Source organism: Brachypodium distachyon, chromosome 1 (assembly GCF_000005505.3).
Source record: "Brachypodium distachyon strain Bd21 chromosome 1, Brachypodium_distachyon_v3.0, whole genome shotgun sequence".
Lineage (NCBI taxonomy): Eukaryota > Viridiplantae > Streptophyta > Magnoliopsida > Poales > Poaceae > Brachypodium > Brachypodium distachyon.
In genome coordinates this window covers 53,715,831-53,743,827 of record NC_016131.3, presented here as the reverse complement: position 1 = coordinate 53,743,827, position 27,997 = coordinate 53,715,831, and the positions used below count along the sequence as shown (strand labels likewise).

Below are 27,997 nucleotides of genomic sequence, written 5' to 3'. Positions count from 1 at the left end.
CATATATATGTCGTGGGAAAAAGATATCTTACATATAGATTTCTAAACTCATAAAGCATGTTATCAAACCAAAACCGTAGGGATCGGTGAACTCACGATAAACCTATGGATCAATCGACTGCACACATTTTCTGAAGCCGTGCCAATATATTTATCGGCACAAGGTTAGCAAAATTGTTGGCGATGGGCACATGAATTTGGACAACAACAATGTGTAGAGATCCCAATAATGCCCCCCCGATCCGACCTCATTTTTTTTCTCCTACCCAACATCTAAATCCAAAAATTTCTTCACAATCTTGCCGTTCGTAACTCTCTCCTTCTCTCCCCTCTCACAATCTTTAGCTCAAGATCTAGGCGTTACTGAGGAGAGGTTCGAGTTTCGAATGCTCGGATGTGGGTGTGGTCATCACCCATGTCCTTCCGTGCCATCGTCAACCTCGAAGAAGCACATATTTTATTTCCTTGGTATTTCTTATGAAAAATGTATTCAGGACCTGAAAGGTTATTTAGTCAAGATTTGCGATGAGTTTGGTTGAAAGTTGGTTTGCATCAAGTTCTTTTATTTTTATTTCCCATAGTTGATATTCTTGAGACTGAAGCCGTGTTTGTGGGGTAAAAAGCTTCAACTTGCAGAGTGAAAGGTTAAAGTTTTTTTTTCATAAGTGAAATACGGAGGTTAAAGAGTGGGAGCTCGTGGTGTTAGGGCATAAGTTGCCCTCTACACCACTCTTTTTTTTTTGGTGGGAAATTTGCTTTATCACAAATGTGATAAAAAGTTGGCTAGAAAATAAACCGAGCAAGGGGCTAACATGCCACAACTGAGATTACAACCAAGCACTTGCTCACTTGTGTTGTCTACAAGTCTAGCATGATCATGCACGCAAGGTAAGGCATCAATTCGGGTTATACCTCCCAACCAAAAAGAAATGATAGTAAACGCTTACCAACAGCGAAAACACTATATTTACACACGGAGAAAATCGACTAAACACTATTTACGCTCCAAAAAGTCCAAAGAAAAAACACCTGGAAAAACTCGTGGTGGCCAACCAATAAATGCCACGTGGCTAGCCAAAACAAACCATCCCCAGCCGCTTACCCGTTTCTGTCTCTACCCCTCCCGGGCGGTAACCTCACCGCCGGGCCCACCTGCAGCGCCCCCCGCCTCGCCCCCACAAACAGCCGACCGCTCCTGGTCGTGACCCACGCCCAAACGCACGAGCTCACACCAGCGGCAGCGAGAGAGAGGGGACTTGGGGAGAGGGAGAGGGAGGGAAGCTAGCGGCGGGGCGCGGCGGCCTCGTCGCTCACGGAGGGCGTCGGTGGCAGGCTAGGGAGGGAGCGGGGCGGCCAGGTGCCGTTCCATGGCGGCGGCGGAGGCCAACGGCGGGGGAGGGGACCCCGCGGCGAGGCGGCGGTGGGATCTGCCCGGCAAAGGGGTCGACAGCAGCATGTAATGGCGCTTCGCTCTTTTGTCTGGTGGTCGTGGTGCTGTTGGATAATTTTTTGTGGGTGTTCTGTTGATACTGGTTGCTGGATTTGGGTGGCCTAGTGAACGATTCTGGCGAATTTTTTGGTGATTTCTGCAATATTTTTGGTTGGTTTTTGCTAGCTCGGGGTGGCTAGGGTTTCGCGTGTGCAAGGAAAGCTTTGGCTTTTTTATGTCATCCTTACCAGTCAAATGCATGTTATTTTGTTACCAAATAATGGTACTAGGATTTGTCGGGGCTTTAATCGCAATTTTTGTTCGCGTCAATGACGAGCGTGGAAATGGTTTCCGTGCAACCAACGCGTTTTGGAAGGGTGCGTTCGTGCGGATCTTTAAAAATAATTCGTGCAGATTGAGGCTTTGACTGCAATCATTAGGTGTGTATTTTTGAATTTTTGTGAAATGATACCTAATGGGTGGGCCTGTGATTGTGCTAGAAATTCATGAAGACCTCTAATTTATTTACGTGGTATTGAATTTAGTGGTAGCTAACGATATACGCCTCGTGTTGTGCCTTGTAGGCATTCCTTTTGAAATGCAGATCATGCTGTTTCTATGCTATTTGTTGTGACCGTAGTGGCCATGGTGTTAGTATTGTCCTGTCGAAATTTTAAATTGCACCCTTGGAATATTGTATGGCGCCTTGAAATACTGTTGGTATTTATTGCCAGGTGAACTTTTGTTCCTATAGGTAATGGTTAGCAATCTTGAATATTCAAAGTGAATTTTGGTGTTTTCTGCAGTGTGTAGAAAACTAGTGGCTCTCTTGAGGAGTTCCGGACCTGTCATAGTTAATATTCTAGGAGTTGGTTATGGTGACACCTATGTAAATTAATATATTGCCATTAGGAATTCCTGCTGCTAAGCAAATAATACAGTGTACTAGTTCACGGTTGGAAGTTGGAGGGATGAAGAGACAGATCCCCAATGCACCGAATATCTTCTAGTTTAGATAAAGTTCTTGATTAAGACTTAAGGAATACATGTGTAATACTAATATTTGTGATTTATGCTGGTAGGAAGTTTAAAATAATAACCTGCCTGCTTATGATTGCCCTTACCGTAACTCTTGTTTAGCAAATTAGCATTTTAGTATAGTTGGAATTCTTCTGCTTGCAACAGGGCATAGTTGCTTGCATGTCATTGATAACTCATATGATTGACTGACTTGTTATTATCCTAGTTAATTGTAAAAATGTAGTTGAAGAGCTACATTTGAATTTTTTAACTCTATGATTATGGATTGTTATTTTATTCTCTCTGATTTAAATTAGACGTGGCTTCCAGGCACCAGCTGCACAGTCTTACATGTATTTATTGTTTTTAATTTGCTGCAGACCAACGGGGAAAGAGGTTGTAGAAATGTCCACAGATGAAGAATCAGATTGTGTGGTTATATGTCCATCCAATGGAAAAGCTGATAACGAAGAAGTTATGAGTGGCAGCCATGATGAAGATTCTCTGAAAGGGAAAGAGGCCCCTTCTCTTATAGGCTCACATATGGATAGTAGTGCACAGGAAGACCTGCCCGCAAGTCGTTATTCGGCGAAGCTTATTGATGAACAGAAGTCTTCTCTTCCCAATTCACCAACAAAGCCTGGTATAACTGGGCAGAAGGGGTCTAACCATACTGTTCCTCAGCCATTTTCTCTTGCAACTAAAAGGAGGGTTTCCGGAGAAGTATCTTGTACTTCAGTGTCTCATTCCACCAGCAACGGAGAAAAACTTTCTGACAGAAGTAGCACCTCACCGGCAAGCATGGCTAAGAAGGTATTTTCTCTTGTTTGCATCATACTATGCATGCTTCATCTGCATCTTTGTCACACTAGCCCAATACCCATGCATTGCTACAGACTTAAAGGCTATATGTTTAAAGAGGATGTTGTACTGTCATTTTCTGTGACCTCAGATCAGATAATTCATACCCACAATCATCTCCATGATTTGAAGGCGGTAGACCACTGCCACCAATTACATCTTTATAGGAGTAAAGATAATCTCATGTGTGTTGTTGTTTCTTTGAAGAAATCTGCTGATTCCTTGTCGTGCTCTTATTACCTTGAGAAGTTTTTAATAGATAGTTTTGCGGATAGGCTCTTTCGTCAAAATGGTACCAAGATATTTCCTTTTTTTATTGGAATGGTGTCTTTGGACTATCTTCAACAGCTATCTGTTAGGAAAGAGCTGCCATCTTTATTTTTCACACTTAAGAGCATCTTGACTTTGTTTCATCAACCTGAACCTCCACATCAGACTTCTTATCAGCATAAAAGTCTTTTCTGCTTACATGGCTGTGGTTCTGAGTGGTACAAACTGTCGTAAGCTTTTCTAGAGATGAAATCAGGCTGTTCTGTTAACGCAAAGTTACTGTTTTGTGGATTGCAGAGTCCATCGCTGACACCCAGGAAGCCTCAACAATCTGACAATACTTCCCACAGTCAAGAAGAGGACTCATATTCGATTACTTCTTCGTATCCTTTTACCCAGACCAGACATTGTTGAGTTTCTTCTGTGGGCCTTATTTTTGTCATGTTAATGTTGCTTCCAGTTACATCCACACTCTTACATGGCTATGTCTGCATCTTGGTTAACAGTTGTTATTTTAACCCCACAAAATTGCCTAGATAACAAATTTTTCAGATGTATTCATAACTGATTGCATGGATTGCAGTTTCCTCATTTATATTAAGCTTTTCCTGAGCTGCATACAGAACTGTAACTTCAGCGAGAGGTGGAAAAACTAAGAAGACAACAGTTCCTGTTCCGCCTACTTTTATATGTGGCAACCGTGCTGAGAAGAGGGGGGAGGTATGTATGCCATTTCAGCGACTGTATGTACATGCCATTTGACTTGGTTATCAAGTCTTGAGAATAGTAATAATATTTTCTGAATTGTGCAGTTTTACACAAAATTGGAAGAGAAGCGCAAGGCTTTGGAAGATGAGAAACTTGAAGCAGATGCAAGGAAAAAGGTATGGCTTATTTTGTTTATAGTATTCCTTTTAGTTGCCTGGTTGCAATTTTTCTGTTTCTCCTTTTTCATGGAGCCATCGGAGCAGTGGCATCCTGAATCATGTTAGCTGGGTACATTCCTATTATATTGGAAAGATACAATTGATACAATTTTAAAGTATGTTCCCTAAAGATTCATTTTGTACTTACAGTTTTGTCTTTATGTATGGGATAGCAAAACTTTACAGCTTGCATTTGGCTACTTGGTTAAAAATAATGATTTGGGATATGCTTGCAGTCTCCTGGACTCTTGGTAACTACAAACTATTGGACAAACATGATGATTGTTTTTCCTCACAAGCATCCAAGTGTACATAGTGTATGGATATGTCAAGCAGCTAAATAAATAGACTCTCCTTTTTCACGTTAACCCTGGAAGTCCTCCAAATTTCCAATGCCATGTATACTTACATGACTAAGGCAGGTGTCATGTAACTGGACGTGCCTCTTGCTGTGTTTTGTACTCCCTCTGTCCCATATTAACTGACTCAAATTTGCCCATATATGGATGTATGTATGCTAAAAAGGTGTCTAGATACATGTAATAGAAAGTCACTTAATATGGGACGGAGGGAGTATGACTTTGCTCTGAGTATGGCTTCTACCGTGTTCTTAGTGATCCTATTCCTACAACACAGCTGGGACAAACCATGTTTTGCTTGTAAGATCTGTTAATTAATTTGTTTTCCACCAATATGATGAAGAAACTCATGCACATTGAACCTGTTTATATGATATTTCTATTGGTTCAAATTCGAACGGTTTGGTATCTGTTGAAAGAATTATTTCTCATTTGTGCCACTTCTGTAGGAAGAGCAAGAAACAGTGCTAAAACAAATGAGAAAGAACCTGGTTATTAGAGCAAAACCCATGCCAAGCTTCTACCAAGAGGGTCCCCCTCCAAAGGTTGAACTTAAGAAGGTAAGGTCCCTCGTTTTATCTTGCCATGATATCTAAAAATGTGTTATATATTATTTTCAACTTGGTTGTAACTTCTGAAGTATTTTAACTTCCTACTATGCAAGATGTGTCCTGTTAAATAGGAACATATACATACCATGGGTGACTGAGATTATGTGATGTCTTCTGTTTGTTTCACTAGTTATTCTGCCCTATTTTCTAAGCCGTGTAATCACTTTGATTCAGTTAGCACTTTTAGTACAATGGTTTGTTTGGAGGGAGAGAGGGTTAACGATTTGTTATCTAACATATTTTATAATACTCGCGGTTTCATATCTTACAAGCCACATATTAATAGAGTAATTCTTGGTCAAAGCTTTGTCTTAATGAAAGCTAATATGCCCTCTTTCAAGGAACGGAGGAAGTATTTTCTTGATGTATTGGTACACTACACACATTATGTATCTGCTTGAGACAAAATGATTATCCTTTCTCCTTAATGTATGTTATCCATTTACCATTGTAGTTTTTGTGGTTAAGCATAATTTTAGTTGCAGCGGTAATTTGCTTTTCTAAACCCATTGCTGTTCAGAGGTTTCCTATTTGATTGACTTGATCAACAAAACAAAAGAGTTTTTCGTAGTTCGTACTCAATAACAGTTCATTGCCCTGTTCTAAAACTGGTATGTAGATTGTTTTACTAAACATACAGTCAAATACACTATATCTTGTCTCTTGCATTACCGAATTGTAGCTAGTCTAAATGCACTATTATGTCTTCATCTTAATGCTGTAATGTTGTCTGAAGAAGCACTGGCATGCAACCTGCAAATTCGACTGGTGATAAGCAAGATAAGTATGCCAGTCTTTAGCACATGGTCGTTAGTCTTCATCTTTGCTGTTTATTTATAGGTGCCACCAACACGTGCCAAATCACCAAAATTGACACGGAGAAAGAGCTGCAGTGATACCCCTCTTACGCCAGAGGGAGGAAATAGCAGTGCATCATGTTGTCGGTTGCATCGTCACAGCATCGGGAACTTAAAAAATGGTAACAGTGCTGCTCAGTGTTCTCCAAAGAGCTCTCCAAGGACTGGAGCAGCTACGAAAACCAGAGCGACCAAGTCCACCATGAAGAATGCGGGTCAGCCAGGTGGTGCTGCGAATGTTGCTGTACGGACCTAAATACAATTCTCATTGCCATGCCATTTTTCATTCTAATTTATACCTCTCATCACCAGAAGACAGTGTTTGTGTCCCGACAACATGTGTGTTGGTTGCTGGATTATTTTTGCATTCTCCCTGTAAGAACCTTGGTACTGAGAGCATGTGATGTTCGATGTTGTAAATTTCATGAGGGTTTTGTAAGGGGTGACTGAGTCTGTTCTTTCTGCAAGGGACTAATCTGGCAGCCGATAAGCTGTTGGAATGACATTGTTGATGTTGTACTATGGCGGATGGCACTGTATGACATTGTTGGTGTTGATGTATGGCGGATTGCGCTGTCCACAGATCCTATGGTGGTGTATGTAACCAGCAACTTATTATGAGCCAAGGAATTGTGAATGTTTGGATTGTTGCTAAATACATCCTGAGTTTCATCTTTTCGGAACAGTTGCGGTTTGAATTCTGGAAAGTAAAATGTTGAAATGGTAATCCATGTATTGGATGTTCTCATTGAAGACAAAAGGTCCAAACTAATACAATCAGGTTGGTAAGATCTGATGTTGTGCAAAATTGACCCTGCAGCTCCTCTCATCTTTCCTGAATTTTTTCTGGTATGCATGTGAGCTAACTGAGAAGCTATGCGAAAGGCAAACTAACGTCCGACCCACTGTAAAACAGCGACAAGTATTTAGGAGAGGGAGGACATGAGACCCTGTGGAAACAAGAAGTGCTACTCCAACTCAAACAGCGTGACCTGTACAATTCCTGCAAGATCAAAGGCCGCAAATCAATAGAACAACGGATTACTCTCTATCAGGTTCAGTGCGCGGTCGAGTCAACTACCGTCAGAAAGCTAGTTTAATGCATCAGAGAGTTAGGCCCTTTGCCATGATGGGGAGCACGATCGGTTGGTTATCCAGTCCTCCAAGTCTTGATTCAGCAAAGTCCATCCGATCAGGCGGTGGAAATAGTAAATTAGGCCATGTTTTGACATCTGAGACAAGCAGCGCCTGCACGTAGCTCTCCGGCTTGACACGCCATTAAAGGTTCCTGGATCGATCGCTCTCTTTTCTAAGAAACGTCCGGTACAATTAACTTGGAGTAGCATTCTCTAATCAGTTTAGCCAAGAGTTCAAACTGTGAAGAAAATGTGCAATAACTTTAACAATTTCTCATCTGTGGGTAGTGTTATGTCTTGGACTAGCGATTATAAGATACATGGTTTCGGGAAAGCATAATTACCAGGGCCTGGTACCTACCGGTGCTCCCAAGTCCCAACCAACGAGAAGCCAGGACTAACGTGGGACCAACCAAAATCAGGAAAAAAAAGCACGGTACCTAGCATTTTCAGCGGTAGCACCTAAAACAAGGCCTAAATCATGTTTAGGAGATTTCTCCTAAAATTTTCTAGTCCCTATTTCTGATCGAGCTTCGGTACCGCCTAAATTCCAGCCCCTATTTATTTTTCCTTGTACAATGACACATGGGACCCGTATGTCAGTGGAACATTCTTCTTTTTCTTTCTTCTCCGATGGCACAACAGCGGGCACGACCAAGGCAGAGCAGGCCGGCTGCGCGAAGGCAGAGCAGGGGCGGCGGGCGCGGGCATGGGCGACGAGGAAAGGCGGGCGCGGCCTTGCGTGGCGGCGCGGAGGCCGGCGGTCGGGGCCAAGGGGCGCGGGTGCAGCCAGGGCACGAGCGGCACGGAGTCGGGCGGCGGCGCACCGTCGACAGAGCTGTGCGCCAGGTGCGGCGACGGGGGATGGCACGGCAGGGAGCGCACGAAGCCAGGGACGCGGCGCGGCCGACGGCGTTGGAGTTGGGGGCGGCCCGACGCTAGAGTTGAGGGGGGGGGGGGGGGGGGCGCTGGAGATGTGGGCGGCCGGGCGCTGGAGTTGGGGGAGGCCGGGGGCGGCGGGCTGGCCGGCGACGACGGAGGTTGGCTAGGGGAGGCGAGATGCAGCGGCTGAAAGAGGAGGCGACAGGCTAGCCGGCGGCAACAGAGGTCGGCCAGGGATCGTGGAGGAGTGGCAGGAGAGAGAGAAGTGACGTGGCAAGAGCAGGGGCTCCCTTGGAAGCCTCAGGAATGAGGGCCAAGAGGAAATACAGGGGTCTTTCTATTTTCGTGATTTAAACAGAGAAGCAAGACGTTTTTTTTTTCATCGGTCTAAAAAATGAGCAGGGGCTCTGCTGAAGATGCTTTTAGTGACATGGCCTGGTTTGCACGAGCCCTAACATAGCTAGTCAGGAAAAATAATTACTACTCCCTCCCTTCACGAATACTCGTATAATATGTTATAGGTTTGTCTTAAGTCAAATTTGTTAAAGTGTGACCGAATTCGTTATCAACATCTACAATTCTGAATTAGTTTCATTAAATTTGTCATGATGTGTATCGTCGTAGTATTCTTATTTGAAATTGCACATGTTCACATTATTATTAACATCTACAATTCTGAGTTAGTTAAAGTTTAACAAATTTAACTTGGAACAAAGTTAGAAGATGTTATTTCAAGGAGCGGGGGTATCATGTGAGCTACGTGTGCTGATACACACTTAATACTCATCCTTGCTGCTAGCCGTGATTAGGTACGGAGTACTACTTTTTTGACGCTAACGAAAAGTCGAAAAGTGCACCCACTTTTTCGTTGCTTCCGTGTGGAAGAAATGCATTTAGAGCAAACTGAAATTGGGCGTACTCACGCCGTTCCATAAAAATTGCCGCGGCCTTGAACTAAAGTTCCAAGCCGGTCAACATGGATCGATCATCGATGGTATCCGAGACAAATTAGCATCATTCCGTTAATTAAATGTCAATCAGAGGAGGAGTGCTTCCAAGGCAAGACGTCTCTCTTTCTCTCTCGATCCACTAATCCACGCAGTTCCACACGTGCCCCAGTACTACACTGCACGTGCGCACAGGCATCACTACGCTGAGAGTGTGTAGCTCCTGATTATATATACTTGCGTGTTGCGTCAGGTACTCCTGAGCTACAAATCAAGTTAGAGTTGAGCTAGCTAGCATGAAACCCATGGCCGCAGCCGCCGTGATTCTTCTCCTTTTCGTCCTGGTCTTCTCCGGCGGGTCATCAGTGGCAGCGGCGCGGCCGGTGGTGACGCGCAAGCTTAAGCACGGCGCCGGCGTGGTGCGGGTTTCTTGGACGGAGATGAGCGAGAGCTCGGCCTCGGCTCAGGCGTCCGGCTGCACCAACGGGAGCGGCGTGGGCGGCGGCATCTGCCACCCTCCCGCCGGCCACTAGCACGTACATGTACCTCTACGCGCGCTTGCCAAACGCACTGCGTGCATATATCATCGATCGATCGGGGGATTCGGGGTCGCGATTCCACCTAGGATTGTAACATTGTTGTTCATTGTTGGACGGACGGGATCATATGTACCGTGTGATCGATCACTCATCAGATCAATCTCGTCGCACGTAGGAATGCATGTAGGATCGCACCTATAGGCTATAGCTCGTCGGTCGAAAAGTATTCCTCACTCCGTTTCATATTAGTGCCGTACTAGCTCTGAAAATGGTGATGTTCCAGGAATCGACCAGCGTGATCCGATCAAACTGAGATCAAGATTGTGGCCTCGACGTGTGAACCGGTCGCTCACGTCGCTCCTCATGCGGGAGGAGGCCAGGGGGCTAACTCTCGCGGCCGACGGCGGCGCCGGCCGACGGGGCGATTCAGGTGGTGTGGGCCTCTTCTCCGACGGCGCGGAGGCGTGGCAGTGGGCGCTGGGCGCGGGATCTGGGACTTCTCGCCCGGATCCGTTGGTGGTGGCCGGTGGAACCTGCAGGGCGGCGTGGTGGCTGGAGCGGGACGTGCGCGGGCGCGGAGGCATGGCGCGGGATCTGGGGCTTCTCGCCCGGATCCGTCCGGTGGTGGCCGGTGGAGTCATGAAGGGCGGCTGGTGACCCGGGTGGCGGCGCTGTATCTCCCGCGTTGCTTGATTTCTCCGGTGGTGGTTCGGATCCGGCTGGTGCGAGCAAGAATTGGGGTCGTCATCTCTGTGGATTCTTCTCACTTCAGTAGTGGATCGCCGGCATGGTCACCGTGACCAGTGCCGGAGCCAGCCGAACATCAGAGACTGGGCAAAATAGATGGTCTTCTTCTAAGCTAGATTTTGCCCTTAAAAATCTGCTGATTTCATGACCATGCTTCCTTTGCTCTAAAGAGAGTTTAACAGGGGAGCCCGGACAGCTGCCCGGGGTGGCCGGACGGTGCCGACGCCCCTGACCGTGACAGTTCCTGGATGGATGCGGAGTTCGTCGTCATGGGCCAACGATGATGATGCATGCGGGCGTCTTGACTTTCTTGGAGGCATCGTTGTGGCTTGACTATGACTCATTCCTCCTCTGGCACCGGGGGCCGGCAGCAGCGGCGTCACAACAGCATTTTTCTCTCTTGGGAGCGTTGTCATGTGGCCTTGGAGCCCTTCAACGAGCATGGTTGTTGCAGGTGATGGTGCTGGCCCCTTGCCGGGGCGTTTGGCTTTTGGGCACTATGTACCCCTCCGCAACGCACCTTGGACAATCTTCTTCTTCTTCGCTGGCCTGTTGTTGCTCCACCTGTCGTTTCTCTCTTGGCATGATGGTGGTCATGTCCGGGGCGGTCCTAAGGTTGCGTTCCTTCTTCGAGAGGCTTGGCGGCAGGCATGAAGCGAATGTTGAGGTCAAGTGCACGGCGTCTTCGTCCTTTGGCTTGATGTTGTGCATGGTTTCTGATGTGGTGGCAACTGGGTTCTAGGTCCAAACTAGCTTGGGTCGGTGGTGTGGGTTTTTCTTTTGCCACTCGCTGGCATTGTTCTTGCCGTCTTGGCATTGTACTAGCCTTATGAGTCTTCTTCTTTAATAAGTGATGCATCCGTTGAGTTGCATTCTAGAAAAAAAAGATTGTGGCCTCCACTATTGTTAAGGCTGTATGGTTTGGTTTGCGCGCTGGCTAGTCTACACAAACTTGAGGCCGGTCTCGACCGTCAATAGTGATTTTGTCAATCTGGTTCTTGGAAACTCCGACTTTCGGTATATGTTGTGAGCGCGTGCATTTGGTGGGTGCGTGTGTCTACGATGTAATCAGTTCTCGAAAAGATTTATGGCATGAATGTTGTTGTTTCGGTGATCATCTTGATGGTTTAGCGTTTCAACACACATCTCGCATGTATTCTTCCTTTGCGGGTGCTAATAAATATATATATCAATACATGTCTCTAATGCCTCCCTTCTTAAATTTGCGTTGTTCTAACCTGCCAATAAACAACCTTGTTCTAGCTTTGTTATAAGTTAAATATATATATATTTTTATAAATTTAGTTAATCTTTATGAACTTTGACTTAGTACAAAGTTAAAACATGTTATATCTAGAGACCGGATCCCTATCCCTATAATAGAAGCAGCATCTCTTTTCCCCTAAAGTTCCGTCCATGATACCACACTCGTGCTTGGCACATAGAGCTTGCCTTTCAAGAAACTCTTCCTGCAAAAGTGAAATATTGAATTTGATTGGAGGACATCTGTTCACTCAACTTCGCAAGAAAGCAAACAATCATCCATACTCTTTCACTTTTCTTTCGAGGCTAAATGCTGACCAATTTTGTAATGATATAGTAAATGTCCATGTGTACAAAACCGCCATTCCAAACAAAAAATAATCATCAGAAAGGAAAATAATAATCAAACTTCTCATTTTGGTACAGGTGTGTTGTGACAAATGTACCACGAATTGTAATGATACCGGTGAGTTTGGCAAATGACACAAAATTACGGTGTCCTGACCTGTGACCAATTTCCCTTTTTTTTTAACAGTACTTTTGTTTTTCTCCTTGCCTCGTTCATAACCGTTTGTTCTCTAACACTAAAACACGAGATCTGCCAAAAAAAATGTTAAAAAAGAGTTAAACACGAAAATTGTGAAGTTATTTTTTCCGAAACCAATATTTTCAGGAAAGAAATTAAACGTTTCCTTTCAAATAAAAATGTATCCCGTATATCTCGCTTGACTCACTCCCCGCTCGGGCCCACTTGTCCCACACCCTCTCGTTCCCGCACGCATCAATCAACGCGACGCCACCGGCGATGAGCGCGAAGCAGCTCTGCGACGCCCTGGCCGCCGCGGGCTTCGACGGCGGCGACCCGCTCGACCCGGAGAGCCTCGACTGGGCGTTCCTCCAGGGCGATGACTCCCGCCGGATGTTCGCGTGGATCGCCTCCCGCCTCCGCCCCGCCAACGTTCTCTCCGCCTCCGACCTCGAACTGTACGGACCAATCCGCCCCGCCGACCCTCTCGAAATCTCTCTGATCGTAGCGTGCGCGCCAGAATGCAGGGTCCCGGTCGCGAAATTCGACTAGCCCGGGTGGTGATTCGTACGTGATGGAGGGGTGCCATGGGTCTGAAACTCTGAATCGTGGGAGGCGTACTACCGGGGTGGGGTTTTTATTTTTATTGGCTTGAGAAGTTTGGGGGTTTGGATTTATGCGATGGGCAGTGCAGGGTTATCTGTTTTTTTTTCTTTTCTTTCTAGAATAGACAGGTGTATCATCGATTAAAGATAGAAAGACTGCCACGCGGTTACATGCCCTGTGGGCGGTCATCTGTGAAACATTCAGAAGGGGAGGGGTTGGATGATAAGATCACACAATTGCACTGTCTGCACATGTATGCTTTGGGAATGTGAGAGACAAACGGGGTTATACCATGAAACGGGGTATAATTAAGCTAACAAAAAGATAACTAGAGTTTGTTTACATGAAGATTAGTTGCCGATTGTGATGTTAAATCCCAAATTATCCGGTGTTTTATGTTCTACTTCTACATGTGTTGTTGTTGGTTCTCTTGCTTCTTAGGCTTAACCTGGTTATCTTGTTTCATCAAATGTGCAGGTACGAACAGCTTGAACTAGAAGGGAAGCATTTAGAGGTACTTAGATTTTAGCTCCATGTGTTCAGTAAACTTAGTTGGACTGTGAATATCTTGGTCGTCACTAAAATAAATTGACCACTACTTCTTTTACAAATTGTCCATATGATGCTAATTTTCTGTTGCGAAATAATTAGCTGTCCCCAGTGAGATATATGCTCCTGGCCCTAGCTAACATGAGTACCGTTTTTAGGGGGAGGATTTGGATTCCGCTTTCGACACTATTTCAGCATTCTCAGAAATTGAAGAGAACCAGGAAGACACATTTCTGTCTGAAGAGAGTCTGGAGGACATCCGGTATGCCATGTCATCATCCTTGTGTTACACAAGAACTGAATCAGCTAGTTTTAGCCTTTATGTACCCCTATTCTTTTGAGTTGCATTTCCCCTTCACCATACCATCACCAACGCTTACAAAAACAGCATGTATATACCTTTTCTTCTTATCTGGAGATGTCTTGCTCTTGTTTTCTCTCATTACGTTTTGTTTTATGTTACTGTAGTTATATTTAGTGCATTTGATTTTGCATATGTTATACTCCCTCCGATCCATATTAATTGTCTCAAATTTGCCCAAATATGGATGTATCTATGCCTAAAAAGCATCTAGATACATGTAATATTTCGACAATTAATATGGATCGGAGGGAGTACAATGGAAGCATTGCCTAAATCTCTGAGATGCTAACTTCAGTAACATAGACTCTTACATTGAATCTGATTGAGAACCGACCGTAACTCAGTTGGATCAGATGGTCTAGTGAGTTATATGATAGTCCATACTAAAAAGTAGGAACAGTAGGATTAGTCCACAAGGTTTGGTCCATGTTAGCACCTAATTTAATGTATGCCACCATAATTTTGGCAAATTTGAAAAATGCCATTGCATTTCTCATCTTTTGAAAAAAAATCGTTCTATTTTAGTGGCATTCTTTGAAGAATTTGCAGTGGTATTTTTCAAAAGGTAAGATTGCAGTGGCATATACTTCCTCCGTCCGAAAATAAGTGACTCGAATTTGTCTAGATTCGCATGCATGTATACACTAAAACACGTCTAGATACATACGGACAAATCCGAGTCACTTATTTCTGGACGGAGGGAGTATAAAATTAACCCTTAAAATTATTAAAAAACTTCTGTTTTGATCTCTCCATTAACCAAGATTTTTCTTTTTGTTTTCTTCTAGCGACTCAAAACTTGCACTTAGAGTTGAAGTTTCTGATTTGGAAAAGCAGCTTGCTTCTCTGGAATGGAAACTTGATTTGCTTACAGCTCAAGCTACCACCATTGCCCAGGGAAAGAAATCCCGAGCATCTGCTAAAACTAGTGCAAATGGACAACTTACAAGATTAGATGAGAAATTTGCTAAGAGAAGTTTAGAGGTAAAGTGTTCCTTTCTGTTGTCAACCTAGAAACCAGTAAACCATAGTACAGTCCTTGTCCCTTGTTGTACATTTGTTAGATAACTGGAATCTGCATTTCACATTAGTCTGTCATACTACCCATATCTGAACAGACCGTGATACCTCATTGTCTAGTCTAATCAATTGGAGCGTGGAAATATTTTGTAATTAACCAAGTAGATAGCTATCGTTTGTGGTTATTTAAGGATTAGAGACTGTGTTTATGTTCACTAAAAAAGATCCAGATTAATACATGCTGGCAGCGAACATAGTTACTGGACTGCTTGCTTACACAAATTTCTATATCTGTTTTAGTTCTCTTCCATTCGCCTCCCATCGCTATGGCATTACATGACTAGGTGTAAAGAAGAGACTGGTTCTTTCTAATATGTTATATTATATTTTGGTGGGAATTCATTGCAGTAATTTATATGAGAACAATGAGCTTGCCCACAGTTCATTTTTATTCCTTTTTCCTTTCTTTTAGACAAATGCAGTTCTTGGAAAACTTGCTGCTAGCACCCAGGAGTTATCTTACTATCACTCAGAAGCTGGTATTCATGCTTCCCTTCACATGGATATGCCATCATTTTTAACCAGCACACAGAATATCATATCAACAGATGCCTTTTTTCATTTTATTGTCAATCTTTCAGCTAGCACTACATTTCATTCTATTCATTATTGCAGATATTGGCATTTACCTATCATACTGCGATTTTCAACCTTATGTAATTAGTAACTTGGCTTGTAGCAAGGAATTGAACAAATGGTTCACTAAGAAGTTTGAGAAGGTATGTTTCCTTCCTGATCTTCTTAATCTTACATTAACTGCTTTATGTTAACAAAACTTGCATATATTGTTAAAAACTGTATATGGCCATGCGTATGCAATCTATAACAGATTGGACGAGAATACATTTAACACTTCTTTTTCTCTATGGCCTTATTGTCATGGTGCTAGAAATTTAAGGTACTTCAATGACTTGGGCTCAGTCATGAATTTAAATTTCTGATAAACTGCAGAAATCAGAAATGTGGTTCCATTCTTAGAAAATGCAGCAGCATTCAGCAGAGAAAATTGGTCTCTGGTGGAATGCTTACAAGGTCCATAGGAGTACAGAGCCGTAAATGGCATTAGCTTGAATTGGTTTGGTTGTATGCCTTAGTCGCTAAGATTTGCATGTTCTGATGCCTGTTGTAAACTATTAAAGTGAATTTCACATATATTTGCTCCTTCTGCTTTTCCAGTCATTATGAAATTCAAGTAGTCATCCCTACCTTGATTGAATAGTTTGTACGGAGTAACATGGAATATTACCATACTACAATATTTTCATGCACCATCATAATTATGTGGACAGCATATAACAAAACCTGGAATTATGATTGACTACCATGTAAAATGAATAACTGGTATGGTTTTGCATGAGAGGCTAAATTTACTATTTAATGGAACATCGGACATTAATTTTTCCACCTACATGCTGAGCAAAAAAAAATATGATGGGGGTATTGCAGGGAGCTCTCCGGCTTGTTGGCAATGAAGACATGTCAAGAGGTGGGGATTCTGTCACTCGATCCTTATCATATTAGAATTCCTACGTATACTATCTCCATACATTTTACATATGCTCTCTTATTTTCTGGTGCAAGTAGAAGACGATAAATGCTTTGACATTTATTTCTTGCATTATCTTAGTCTTACCTTCAAAAACTCTGGGTGAATCCTATCATGCATTGTATTTATGTTATTCTAATCTATAATATCTATAAAGTTGATCCCCACTATCTTCATTAAATGTTTGCAAGCTTGACATGCAAGGTGTCCACATCATCGTCCACATCATGCACATCATGAGCATACAAATTGTTCATATCACCATCCACATCATGTGTTGTAGACCATTACAAATCCATTTTGGTGGTCCTTTCGAATTTAATATTTTGATACATATGATTTTCACCTTCACGTTGTATATAAATATTTACCAAATACACATATTTTCATGATATGCATGTCAATCTTTCTAAGATCTGCAAATATACATATTTTGATGTTCATGTACATCAAAATTACTTTTATAATAATGATATCTATAAAGTTGATCACCGCTATTTTCATTAATTGTTTGCAAGCTTGACATGCAAGGTGTCAACATCATGCCCCTCATGAGCATGCAAATTGTTCACATCACCATCCACATCATGTGTTGTAGGCCATTACAAATCCATTTTGGTGGTCCTTTCGAATTTAATATTTTGAAACCTAAGATTTTCACCTTCACGTTGTATATAAATATTTTAGCAAATACACATATTTTTCATGATATGTATGTCAATCTTTCTAAGATCTGCAAATACACATATTTTGATGTTCATGTACATCAAAATTACTCCTATACGTGTTATGAACGATAAATCGTTTTGTCCTACATATTCATATTTCTTTTGCAAATTTTTTTCTTTTTTTTCTAGAATATACCCGGGCGGGCATATCATATATATTGAAGAAGAAAACTGCGATGCAGTTACATGGCCGCGAAGGCCAAATATTTCTTTTTCTTTTGCATTGAATCATATTATTATCATTTGTTCCTAACAATATATCTAGATGTGCATATAGAACTTTCCGCAGTAACGCGCGGGGAATCACCTAGTACATTCCAACATTTAAGTCAAAGACAAGTCATAGGAAGTATATAAATAATTTTCCATGTGTCCACTCCACATAATCTATTATGGAAGAAGGATATGTTGTCATAATTTAATTCCGTTCCAATTTAGGGGCCCACATGACTGAACTAATGTAAACTGATCATGTTATTATATTTGATACCTTAAGTTCTCTGCTATGAATGTCATAATTAAGTAACCTATTTGTTTTGTGAACGTGCATTATTTAGATCGTATCATGAAATTTCTCATAAGAACTCAATTGGCTTAAATGAGTTTAAGTTCTGATCAGAGCTACATTATCATGTTGGGTAGAGAATGGATCCAATAGCTTGTCCAAATTTCGAGAAGAAAAGATTTACTCGTTCTTTCTCCCATTAGAGGGTACGAGTGGTGTAAACAAAGCTTTTTATATAAAGGTTACACAAGCAGGATTGTTAACGAAGAAGATATGTTTCTTCTCCATTTAGGTCCATGATTGGATTGGCTGTTATGAACACTATGATTGACATCTTAATAATATGTATACTTGGATTGGGCTTCAACATGAAGTCATACTCAGTAATTCACGTACTTTTCTTTTAGATGTGGGTCAATGACTTATGCCAGAGTTGAATTGAAACAATAACTGCTTTCCCTTCCTTTGTGTACAGGAGACCGCGAAAAGCCTCATCATTTTGTTGTTGAACTGACGCGAATTAATTCAATGTATGTATTTAGACCTGGCAATCACACTGTTTTATTTCCTTTTTGGCCTACTAGTGAAAATTACTGCATCTTCAACATTTAGAATTCTCTTAATTGTTTACGAGAAAAAAATGGCTGCCATCACCTGTCTTTTCTCCGCCCAACTGTAAATTTTGATGATTTTTTATTTCGCAAGAAATTGTCGACACAATTCTTTTTGAAGATTAGTTCATCTTCCATTAGGATAAGTTGGAATTGCTGAATTTTCTAAACCATTTCCTGAGCTCAGCATCCTAGTTTTGAAAACCGGACGGGTCATCGAACCGGTGGAGCCTCCGGTTCGCTGGCCGGTTTAACCGGCTACAAATAAAATAGAATTCCTTCACAATCACAACGTGCGGTTGGACGGACTGGCTAGCACGCAGGTCCGTGTGACGCATGCGGGAGATGCTGGGATCGATTCCCAGAAACCACACCTATTTTTACACTAGATAACGAGGCCCACACGTCAATAGTTCGAAGCCCATTAAAGCGAAGGCCCTTTGGGCGGTCAGACCGCACCCGGTTTTCATCGGTTCACGCGAAAATCGGCTGTCCGACCGGGAAAAATCCGGTTCGCTTCCTCGTCCGGTCCACTGTGCTTAATAGACCGCTGAGACCTCCGGTTCCGGTTTTCTCCGGTTCAACCGCAGGTCCGGTCCGGTTCCTAAAACTAGGCTCAGCATACATTTTTGTCTGTGTCTGCATATCAACCTCCCAGAAGTTGATGCAATTCTGAGATCAGTTTTGGAATCCCCACTTACATCCCCAACCTCCCCTATGTGCATATGTACATGTGGTTATTCACCTTTGTTGGCACAACAATTATCCATGTGACACCTTGCTGGAAAACTATCAGGAAAATTTGACATTTATAAAGAGATAGACTTACCCAATGTGTTTCTTCAGTTAGCCTTAGCCACATGACATGAACTCAGATTTATATCATTCATGTTCTCATATGCTGACTTATAATCACCATCAAAGTGAGGATATAGATACTTTCCTGAAGAGCTTTTGTCTACTAATGCTATTCATGTGTTAACAGATTTGCTAAAAGTAAAAGACAGTACATAGAAGCACAAGTAGAATATGCGAAGGAGGAGGCTATACTCTCAGAGCTGAGAGCTCAATTGGCATCCCAGCAGTCATATATTCATGAAGACATCCATTCTCTAAGGTATGTAGGACATGAGAAACCTGGAATTGGACAGTTTCATTTTGAAAGTGGTCCCATATTGAAGTAACATGATACTAATATATGAGAGTATAACTAACAAGGACAGAGTGTGGTCGTTATTGGCAACGTCTAAATGAGCAACTTCTTGGTTCCTGTTTTCACTAATGTTTTTACTTGCTTTGAGTTTTGGCATAACAAGTAGAGATTGAACAAAATCATCTAGAGAACACTTATTTAGAGTCCACAGATGTTTTCCTATTTTATGGAGTGTGATAACAAGTAGAGTAGAGTTTACTTATGCATGTGTAGTATTGTGGATTTTATTATTGTGTCCTCAGGAGGAGAAACTCTGAACTTACCGAAGAGCTTAAGGATCTCTCTCTTCAAGTGCAGGAATGCTTATCTGAGGTAAATTATATTACACGACTTTTGGTTCTTGATATATCATAAACCTGCCTAAAGATTTTCCGCCATGGGTGCTTCAGTGTTGTTAGGTTGCACTGCTTGATGCCTTGGTTAATGTTCTATTCATATCAAATATATGCTTTGTCCATAAGATGTCCCAGGCTCCCAGCCACATAATAGAGATATAAGAGAAAATGGTACTCCCTCCATCCCGAATTAACTGACGTGGATTTGTATAAGAATCTATACAAAAAGTTTCTTGGAAGAATTGTTTATTGATGAATTTGTGTCCTTCGTCCATAGTTCTTACTGCCTCCAGTCAAATTTCGGATGCCGTTGTCACTTGTTTATCTATCTTATACTTATCTACGATATTTCAATTTTATTTGCCTGATTGTGTAAAAATTTAACATTATCTTGTTATTGTCCTTTTCCCTAGACTGTTACAAGCTTGTGTGCGGACCTTGCTCGACTTGAGGGAGCAAATATGTTGCAAGGTGTGATGTTCGCATGACTCAATAAGCATTTGAAAATGAATTGCACTACCGTGTGAATGGCACTTCGTATTCCTAACAATGTCCTTCTAGGAGATCATAATTTGAAGGTTCATCGCCAGGAATGCTACATAAGAGAGCAGAAAACGGTAGCTTTCAGCTGTTTTGGACTTTTGGTATAAGCCAGCCTCCTATTAAATTAAGTGATGATGTAGACGCCTCTTCTTTCTTGCAGTTCATCAATCATCTGGTTAATCAGATTGCTGCTCATCAGTTTCTGAAGATAGCTTACCAGCTTGAAAGACAGTCAAAATTTTTGAGCGTCTATTCGTTGCTGAAAGCTATAGAAATGGAGCTGCAGAGCTACCTATCAGCTATAAATGGTCGCCTGGTACTGCTTGCTGATTTTTTCTGTTGAGTTCACGACGTCGTTTAGCTTGTCATTATTCATAATCTGTACATTTTTACAAAGTAGAGTATATACTGCACAATACGTAGGACCGATATCATCTAATTGGTCAAGCCGCGTCTGACATGATTGAAGAAGGTTCTGTTGATGACCGGGATACTTTTCTCCATGCTGTGCGGGATATTCTTAGCAGTCACTCAGGTAAGCTGTTTTCCTTTTTTTAAATCGTACGGTATTATCTACCATAAGTTGGGATAAATTCAATATTCTTTCCATTTTCTGTAGGTGCTCAAGCAATGACGCCAACATATGTTTCAGCATATGCTTTGGTTGAGCAGATATCAGAGCTGGAAGACGAGCTCCACTACCATCAGCATGAGCTTGAAAATGTTCTTCCTCGTGAACGGGGCAGATTCATTGATGAACAGTGAGTTGTCCTCTCAATTGCGCCCAGCAACTTTGTTCCCTACATAAATTTTACCATTCTTCAGTGCATTGGGTGGCTGAACCTTCCTTATTGCACATTAGCAAGAGGAGGGTCATGCTAAAATTGAAGTCATGTCAACAAACTCCTACCGGTAGAATTACATGTTAGACCTTCGGTCCAATCATCCATGATTTTTCCTCATTTTGCAGATCTAGGATGATTCAAACACTGGAGCAGATTATATATGTACCCCTTACACATATGCTACCAAAATTGACACCATGGGTTTGTATCTTCTCATTTGTCTACCCTTTCCTCTATGCCCTTTGTACTCCGTTCTTCTGTCAGTTACTTCCCCATGTTTTACCACAGCCACTGGCGCAAGCGCTTGAAGAATTAGAAATGGTCAACCAACAAGTCTCTGCTTCTGTTAATGAAGTAACGATGGCTCGAGATGAAAAGGCCAAGGTGCTTTGCGTCTTCTGTCCCTTCCTCATATTTCTAGCACTCAACAATTCTAGCCTTTTAGATGTAATTCTGTTTGTGGATTCAGTCCTCACTCATATTTACAAATTTTTGCAGATGTTACAACAACCTTCACGCAATATGCAGCAGGAAAGACAAGTATTCACTGACTTCTTCTGCCACCCAGGGCGACTTGAGAATCAAGTCAGAGAGCTGAGTTCCCGTGTTAGAGCAATCCCGGAGTAATCTTGGGTAGGGTGGTCAATAAGGTGACTGCATTCTCTTTTTGGATTCACAAACTAGTTACCAGGTCTTTTGTTAATAAGCTCAATCTGATTTTCTTCCAGGGTTTCACATGTCTTTACATCCTCGGCGTTGCAAAATTAACGATTGTTAAGCTTCCAACTTTTTTCCTATTGCATCCATTCAAATATACGCATCACAGTGCTCAGAGAAAAGGAAAGAAAAAGAAAACCGATGTACATAATCATCTCATCTGATCTTGCTGCTTGATTTTGTTTAGCATCCTTCCAGGAGAATGCATAATTCATATATCCATCTTCATCATAGATTTTTTTTTTTATGATCTCGTTTCATGAAGTTTCTCCTACTGGTTGAGTTTTACACACTTTTGCTGTAATGCTGATAAGAAAACTCAACGCAGTAGGAGATAATGAAAGAATTCAAACCATTTGGAAATTTTTCCTTTTAGGGGCTTTTGCAGACGTGAAGGGATGGAGGAAATGCATGTACAGGAATACTAGTGCGATTATATATATGTAGAAAAGCAGAACAGATGAATTGGTCTTGAAATGTGTTTGCATCCTCCACATGAATCTGAAGAGAATCATTCTAGTCTACAGCCTACAGGATGTTCGATTGCTCATAGGAAAAACACAGTATATGGTTAGTCTGCAAAACAATCATTTGGAATGGGGTGGGTCGGGGCGGCCGCGGGCCGCGCGATTCCGCCAAATCCGGGGAACCAGACCCAATAATCCAGTATATGATTTCTCAGCAGAAGTTTCTACCGCCGGCCGCTCCGCTCAAGGTTGCTCAATAATCCAAACAGAAAACTACCCGTGCGGAGCCGACCCAACCAGCCCCACCTCAGAAGCAAACACATCCGGGTGTGTTTGTTACAAGACCAAAGAGATCACGATGGCATCCCGTCCATTTCCACGACAGGATAACAGGAACGAGGAAAAAAAGAAAGGGAAGGAACATTTGCTCTCTAGCCTTATAGCACGACGGGTTAAAGTTACCACGCTCACATAACTAAAGTTGTCACTTTCAGCGGGGCAAGTTGTCACTGTCTTCCCGCTAAATTTGCCTGCAAAAACATGGCAGATCACAGCCATGTATTTTCGATCGGACGATCAGCAAGACGTTCGCTCTACGAGGCTAGGAAGCGAGCGTTAGCTCCTTATAATTTCTGAAAACAAAAACAAACCGCCACGGTCGCACATGACACGTAGCAGCAAGGAGAAAGTGCAAATACTCCGTCTGTTGTAAGGATGACACAAATATATAAAGATATGGAATATGAAAGGTTAAATTTTACTTCTTTCGTTCTTAAATACTCTGTATAAAATGTTTTATCTTTGTTCTAAGTCAAAACTTCTTTAAGTTGACTGAGCTTATAGAGATATCTACCAACATTTATAACCCTAAATTAAATTCATTAAATTTATCGTTATATATTTTCATAGTATACATATTTGATATTGTGAATATTAATAAAAAAATTCTATAAACTTGTTCAAAGTTTATAAAATTTGTGTTAGAACAAAATTAGAACGTCTTATATTTAGAAATTAGAAGGGCCAACAGAGGCCCAAGCAACCTCCGGGTTACCATCTTTCTACCGAAATACGGAGTAGTAGGGCTCATAAGACATTTGCCAATGGCATCCAAGGCCAAACGTTGGGATCACAAAATTCAACAGCTCACAAGCATGTGCTCTCCGAGAGCTGCTTCACAGCTCAGTTTATTGCTCGGCTCATTTGCTTGTCAGTTTTTGAAAGTTATCCACCTCATGCGACATTTTTTTTTCAAAGAGTTACACGATCAATTTTTGGGGCCTCCTCGTCTCGCTTGCTTGTCAGTTTTTGAAAAGTTATGAGAGAATATTTATGTTCCAACATGGGTGGTAGTTTATCGATAGGCTTTTGTAATACCAGAGTTTTCAGTGTGCAATGTGTTGATAGCGTGTTGCTTTTGCTTTGTTTATTTTTCAAACCTTTTTTCACTTCGTAATAATATGTGCTATGTGCATAGATCAGGGCGGTGTTCTCTTGCATTATCAGATAGAAATACGAACCGTTTCCTTCATCATCGTCTGTCAAGCTTCCCATAAAATTTGTGGACCCTCAGAATTGCATGTATATTAGGCCTATTTAGCCAGCTGGTCCATTACCTGCACCAAATGTATCTATATATATCCCATAAAATTTGTGGGTCTCCAGAATTGCATGTATATTAGGCCTATAAAGCCGGCTGGCCCATTACCTGCACTGAACCTATCTATATCTATATCTATATCGATGTAAAAAATACGGACCGTTCCACCTTTTTTCCTCCCTTTTTTTCGTCAAGCCCTTGAGACCCACCTCGTCCGCCCGCCCGCAAACCACTCCTTCGTCCGCTCCAGACGACCGAGCTCCCCTCTCCTGGCGCAGCCCAATAGGAGACCCTTCCTAATCCAACAAAAATACTTCCCTTGATGCGACGGAGAAAACACAATTAAAAGCCCAAAGATATCTCTTCATACATTCGACCTTACTCTCGTGCTTTGGTGATGCTCGTTATCTGTAGGTGCAACGGCAGATTGATCCTGCGATGCAGCATATGGTCCAGCATGCGGTGCCTCCTTCCATCCGAGAGCGGGTGGCTCTGGAATGCAGGCTCCATCTTGTCATACACCATTTAATTCTAGAAAAAACAGGAGAACGGCCTCGTTCTCTCAGCCCTCATCCCCGCCGTGTTGATCTGAGCCACTCTGACTCAGTTCGCATCCCACTGGTTCCTTTCGGACTGAGCTCGTCTCTGACTAGGTTAGACCCTCACATAGTAACACTAAGATAGGCAGAGCTGAGAGGCTCTTAGGAGTTCAAGTAGCTAGCCGGGGAGCCACCCCCGGCAACCTGTAAACACCTTTAAATCAATGGAATCCAAGGACAAAAGCAGGACGTAGGGTATTACACCTTCGGGTGGCCCGAACCTGGGTAAACTCCTCAGTGTCACACTTCGTGTTTTCGCCACGTCGGCGATCACTCGGGAGCCGCTACGACAATGCGTGCTAAGGCGGTTCAGCCGTGATTATGGGGGATGATTGAGGAGGGGAAAAGGAAGGGAAGGGCCATGGGATACGGTTCAGAGCACCTGGACGGGTCACGGGCCGATGAGGCATCGTCAAGGGCGGAGATTGCGGCGGCCGGCGCGTGTGTGTGCTGCTTTTGGCACGAGGAGGAAGACGAGCACGGGCGCTCGTCCGGGTATGGGCTAGGCGCTCTCGGGAAAGCTGATCCAAGAGGGAGAACGGGTGTGGCCCAAGAAGAAAAAAAAAAGAAAAAAAAGAAAAAAAAGTGGCTTGCCTAGGCTGTGGCAGCGTACGATCATTCTGCTAGTTATCTAAAAAATCCGTTGAATGGTTGGATTCACCTATGAGTCTAAATGGGCGTCTGTCAAAAGATAAAGCAAAGGACGACAAAAAAGACAAGCACAAACCGAAGAAGAAATTGATATCCTCTAATTTATTTCACAAATTTGACGGGAGGTAAACTTTTGGCATTAGAAAACCACAACAGCATTGCTTAGAGCAAAATTCACTCTTTGAGTAGATCCTTGTTCATACGAGTCATCATGGCAAAGTGACAAGTTCAGCTTCACTTATGAAGGTATAGAAAGTCAAATTTGTTTCATAAATTTAACAAGTTAAAAGTTTGGGACGTTGTAAAACCACAATAACGTTACTTTACAGGAAAGCAAATCTCGCTATTTGAGTCGATCGTCTTTGATATGAATCATCATGTCGCATGTCGAAGTTGGAAGTTCAGCTTCACAGATGAAGGTGTCGGAAGTTCCGAAGGCACCGATGTGAGTAAATTGTGATACATGATACATCACAAGTTGGAGATTAACTTGGCAAAGTTTAACCAAGAAATGTTTTCTTTTTATAGAGCTTGGTGATCCTTAATAGTTTACGAAAAGCCATAGATACACTGCTTCATGGCACATTTACAATGTCAACACCCGTTGTCTCCATTCCAGGGTGCACCGTTCTTCGAATTCTTAAGTTCCTCCAACTGCAAAGAGAAAGATAGATCCAATGATCAGATATCCGGTTCCATTTTTAGCAAAATCATCTTGCAGTTCCCTCTCCCTTTTTTTAGAAAATAGAAGGATCATCTTTCCGGCCTCTGTAACATGTGATGCGCAGAACCAAATTTTATGTAAGTGGCGTCCAAGGCATCTATGCTGAAACCGGCTTACGGAATGGCAACACTGGCAAGCCTTGTGAGGAAAATTATCTTGTGGTTTCCTCCTTTAAATACAAACTTTATATTGATTTGACATAGCAAGGTAACGATTTCCTCTAGGAGCACACTTATACTGAATATTCCTGTGGCAGCATCACTAGCCATACACAGGAAATTTAGAATTCTATGTAAGCAGATAAGAGTAACATAGCATTTGTTGCAAATGTAGTAACATAGTTTACCTGTCTATTTGTTTCCTTGTGGGTCTCTAAAAGCTCATTATACTTCAACTGCAAATCTAACTTCTCAGCTTTGAGCTTTTCATAGTCAGAAATCGATGGACCACCCAATTTCTGCTGAACAAACCTAAGATCATATACCAGCATCTTTAGTCCTAGCATGAAATCTGATACAAACATTTTTCTTGACATTTTTAGGACAAATCAATAAGCAAATGCAGATCATTCAGCCAAGCTTCTATTTCATAAATAACCAAGGGAAATCATGATACTCCTTGTTTTAGATGGATGAAAACATAAACATGACAAGATTCAAATGAACTCACTCTACTGCAGATGATGGCTTGTCATTCTCTTCATACAACGCAACAAGAACTGAAGAAGGACAGTAACAAATAGATATAACTAGCTGGGCTGCATAACCATCATTTACCAAGATATACACAAGGAACATAATACCAACCTTTCGTGAGAGTATCAAGCACGCCGCTGGATTCAAGATACTTCCGAAACGATTCTTTCTTAGATTCTCTATCCTATAAAACCCATAACAGTATTATTCATAACCACCATTTGAGAAGTAAATTGCAGCATAAATATGTTTATTTCCTCTTGAAGACAAGTTTGCCTTCTTGTTTACAACATGGTACAAAAAAGTACTTGTATGAAACAATCTTTCCTCTTCCTGCTACAATTTCCAAGAAAATAAATGAAAGCTTTATTATGGAAATTGGATCAAAGTTCTTAAGCTGAAATTAGTCGAGCTACGCGATCAAATTCCTCCGGGCAAATTGGAGAATAGTTCACCAAATCTACCTCCCAAATTGCACATCCGGCCAACATTAACAAGCAGCGGACCATATTGCGAATTCAATAACAGATACAACCTACTATCCAGCAACACTTCAAAAGGGGAACGAAGCCCCGAACTCTAAACTACACAGTGATAGAGTGAATTAATACGGCATTTGACCATTCAGTCAGTCTATGCTACATTACAGAACCAATGTGGCTTCTCATCCAGCACAGACACACCACGGATGATGATTTTGTTAAATCAGAAGAAACGCGGCACTCTTCAATTATCCAAGAAGATGATGGAAAGAAGAAGAAAAGTACCATCTTTAGAGCGGATCCTGGGGAGGTCTGGGAGGAAATCTGGGGCCGAGCTCGCGCCGGGGGGTGGGAGCAGGGAGGGAGTAGAATGGCGTGGGCGGTGGGAGTGGTGGCCGCCGGATCTGCCGCCTTAAGTTGAGCTAGTGTGCTATCCTGTACCACGGCAGAGTTCGAGACTGTGGACCTGTGGTGCTCCGAAGCAAAGCTTTACGTGAACCCGGTCTACGGTTGACAGCTTTTTTTTCCGTCTCCTTTTGTTAGGACGGTGTGCCGGTCGGTTGCAAACAGATTGGTGCTACCAAACCTTAAGGTACCACCCATGTCGTGCCCTACCATATTTATCAACCACGTGTCCATTCCTTTTTCTTAATTTTTCTATCATGTGATTAGTAGTCGGTGTAGCATTTCTCTCTCTCCTCAAAACGTGTCTCGTCGATCTCTCTGTCACAACGCTCATCTCTCTTGTCCATCTCCTTCCTGGC

At 42.4% G+C, this 27,997-nt stretch overlaps 3 protein-coding genes across 5 annotated transcripts; 2 read left to right on the top strand and 1 right to left on the bottom strand.

The window, feature by feature from the left end:
• Positions 1-1,223: 1,223 nt before the first annotated feature.
• LOC100827305 (protein WVD2-like 2) lies at positions 1,224-7,007 on the top strand. The gene is made up of 7 exons (XM_003557413.4): positions 1,224-1,456; positions 2,830-3,262; positions 3,878-3,963; positions 4,204-4,300; positions 4,393-4,464; positions 5,315-5,425; positions 6,317-7,007. The coding sequence occupies exons 1-7, from the start codon at positions 1,368-1,370 to the stop codon at positions 6,587-6,589; spliced, it is 1,161 nt and encodes a 386-aa protein (XP_003557461.1). The 5' UTR covers positions 1,224-1,367; the 3' UTR covers positions 6,590-7,007.
• A 5,388-nt stretch (positions 7,008-12,395) lies between these two features.
• Positions 12,396-22,256, top strand: LOC100826935 (AUGMIN subunit 3). Of its 3 annotated transcripts, XM_003561287.4 has the most exons (19): positions 12,399-12,831; positions 13,457-13,493; positions 13,687-13,790; positions 14,681-14,876; positions 15,385-15,451; positions 15,588-15,691; positions 16,419-16,458; positions 18,227-18,281; positions 19,348-19,479; positions 19,818-19,887; positions 20,324-20,381; positions 20,472-20,527; positions 20,614-20,769; positions 20,877-20,988; positions 21,073-21,214; positions 21,424-21,499; positions 21,587-21,682; positions 21,797-21,948; positions 22,027-22,256. In XM_003561287.4, the coding sequence occupies exons 1-18, from the start codon at positions 12,653-12,655 to the stop codon at positions 21,923-21,925; spliced, it is 1,809 nt and encodes a 602-aa protein (XP_003561335.1). In that variant the 5' UTR covers positions 12,399-12,652; the 3' UTR covers positions 21,926-21,948; positions 22,027-22,256. The 3 variants fall into 3 exon arrangements, with proteins under 3 accessions (XP_024317114.1, XP_024317112.1, XP_003561335.1); XM_024461346.1 differs by having other exon boundaries at positions 12,396-12,831; positions 21,424-21,682; positions 21,797-21,931; XM_024461344.1 differs by having other exon boundaries at positions 12,398-12,831; positions 21,424-21,682.
• Positions 22,257-25,565: 3,309 nt separating this feature from the next.
• LOC100826792 (c-Myc-binding protein homolog) lies at positions 25,566-27,728 on the bottom strand. The gene is made up of 5 exons (XM_003557412.3): positions 27,519-27,728; positions 26,863-26,935; positions 26,726-26,774; positions 26,403-26,526; positions 25,566-25,986 (listed from the first exon to the last, which is right to left on the bottom strand). Exons 1-5 carry the CDS (start codon positions 27,519-27,521, stop codon positions 25,927-25,929), a joined length of 309 nt encoding a protein of 102 aa, XP_003557460.1. The 5' UTR covers positions 27,522-27,728; the 3' UTR covers positions 25,566-25,926.
• Positions 27,729-27,997: the final 269 nt, after the last annotated feature.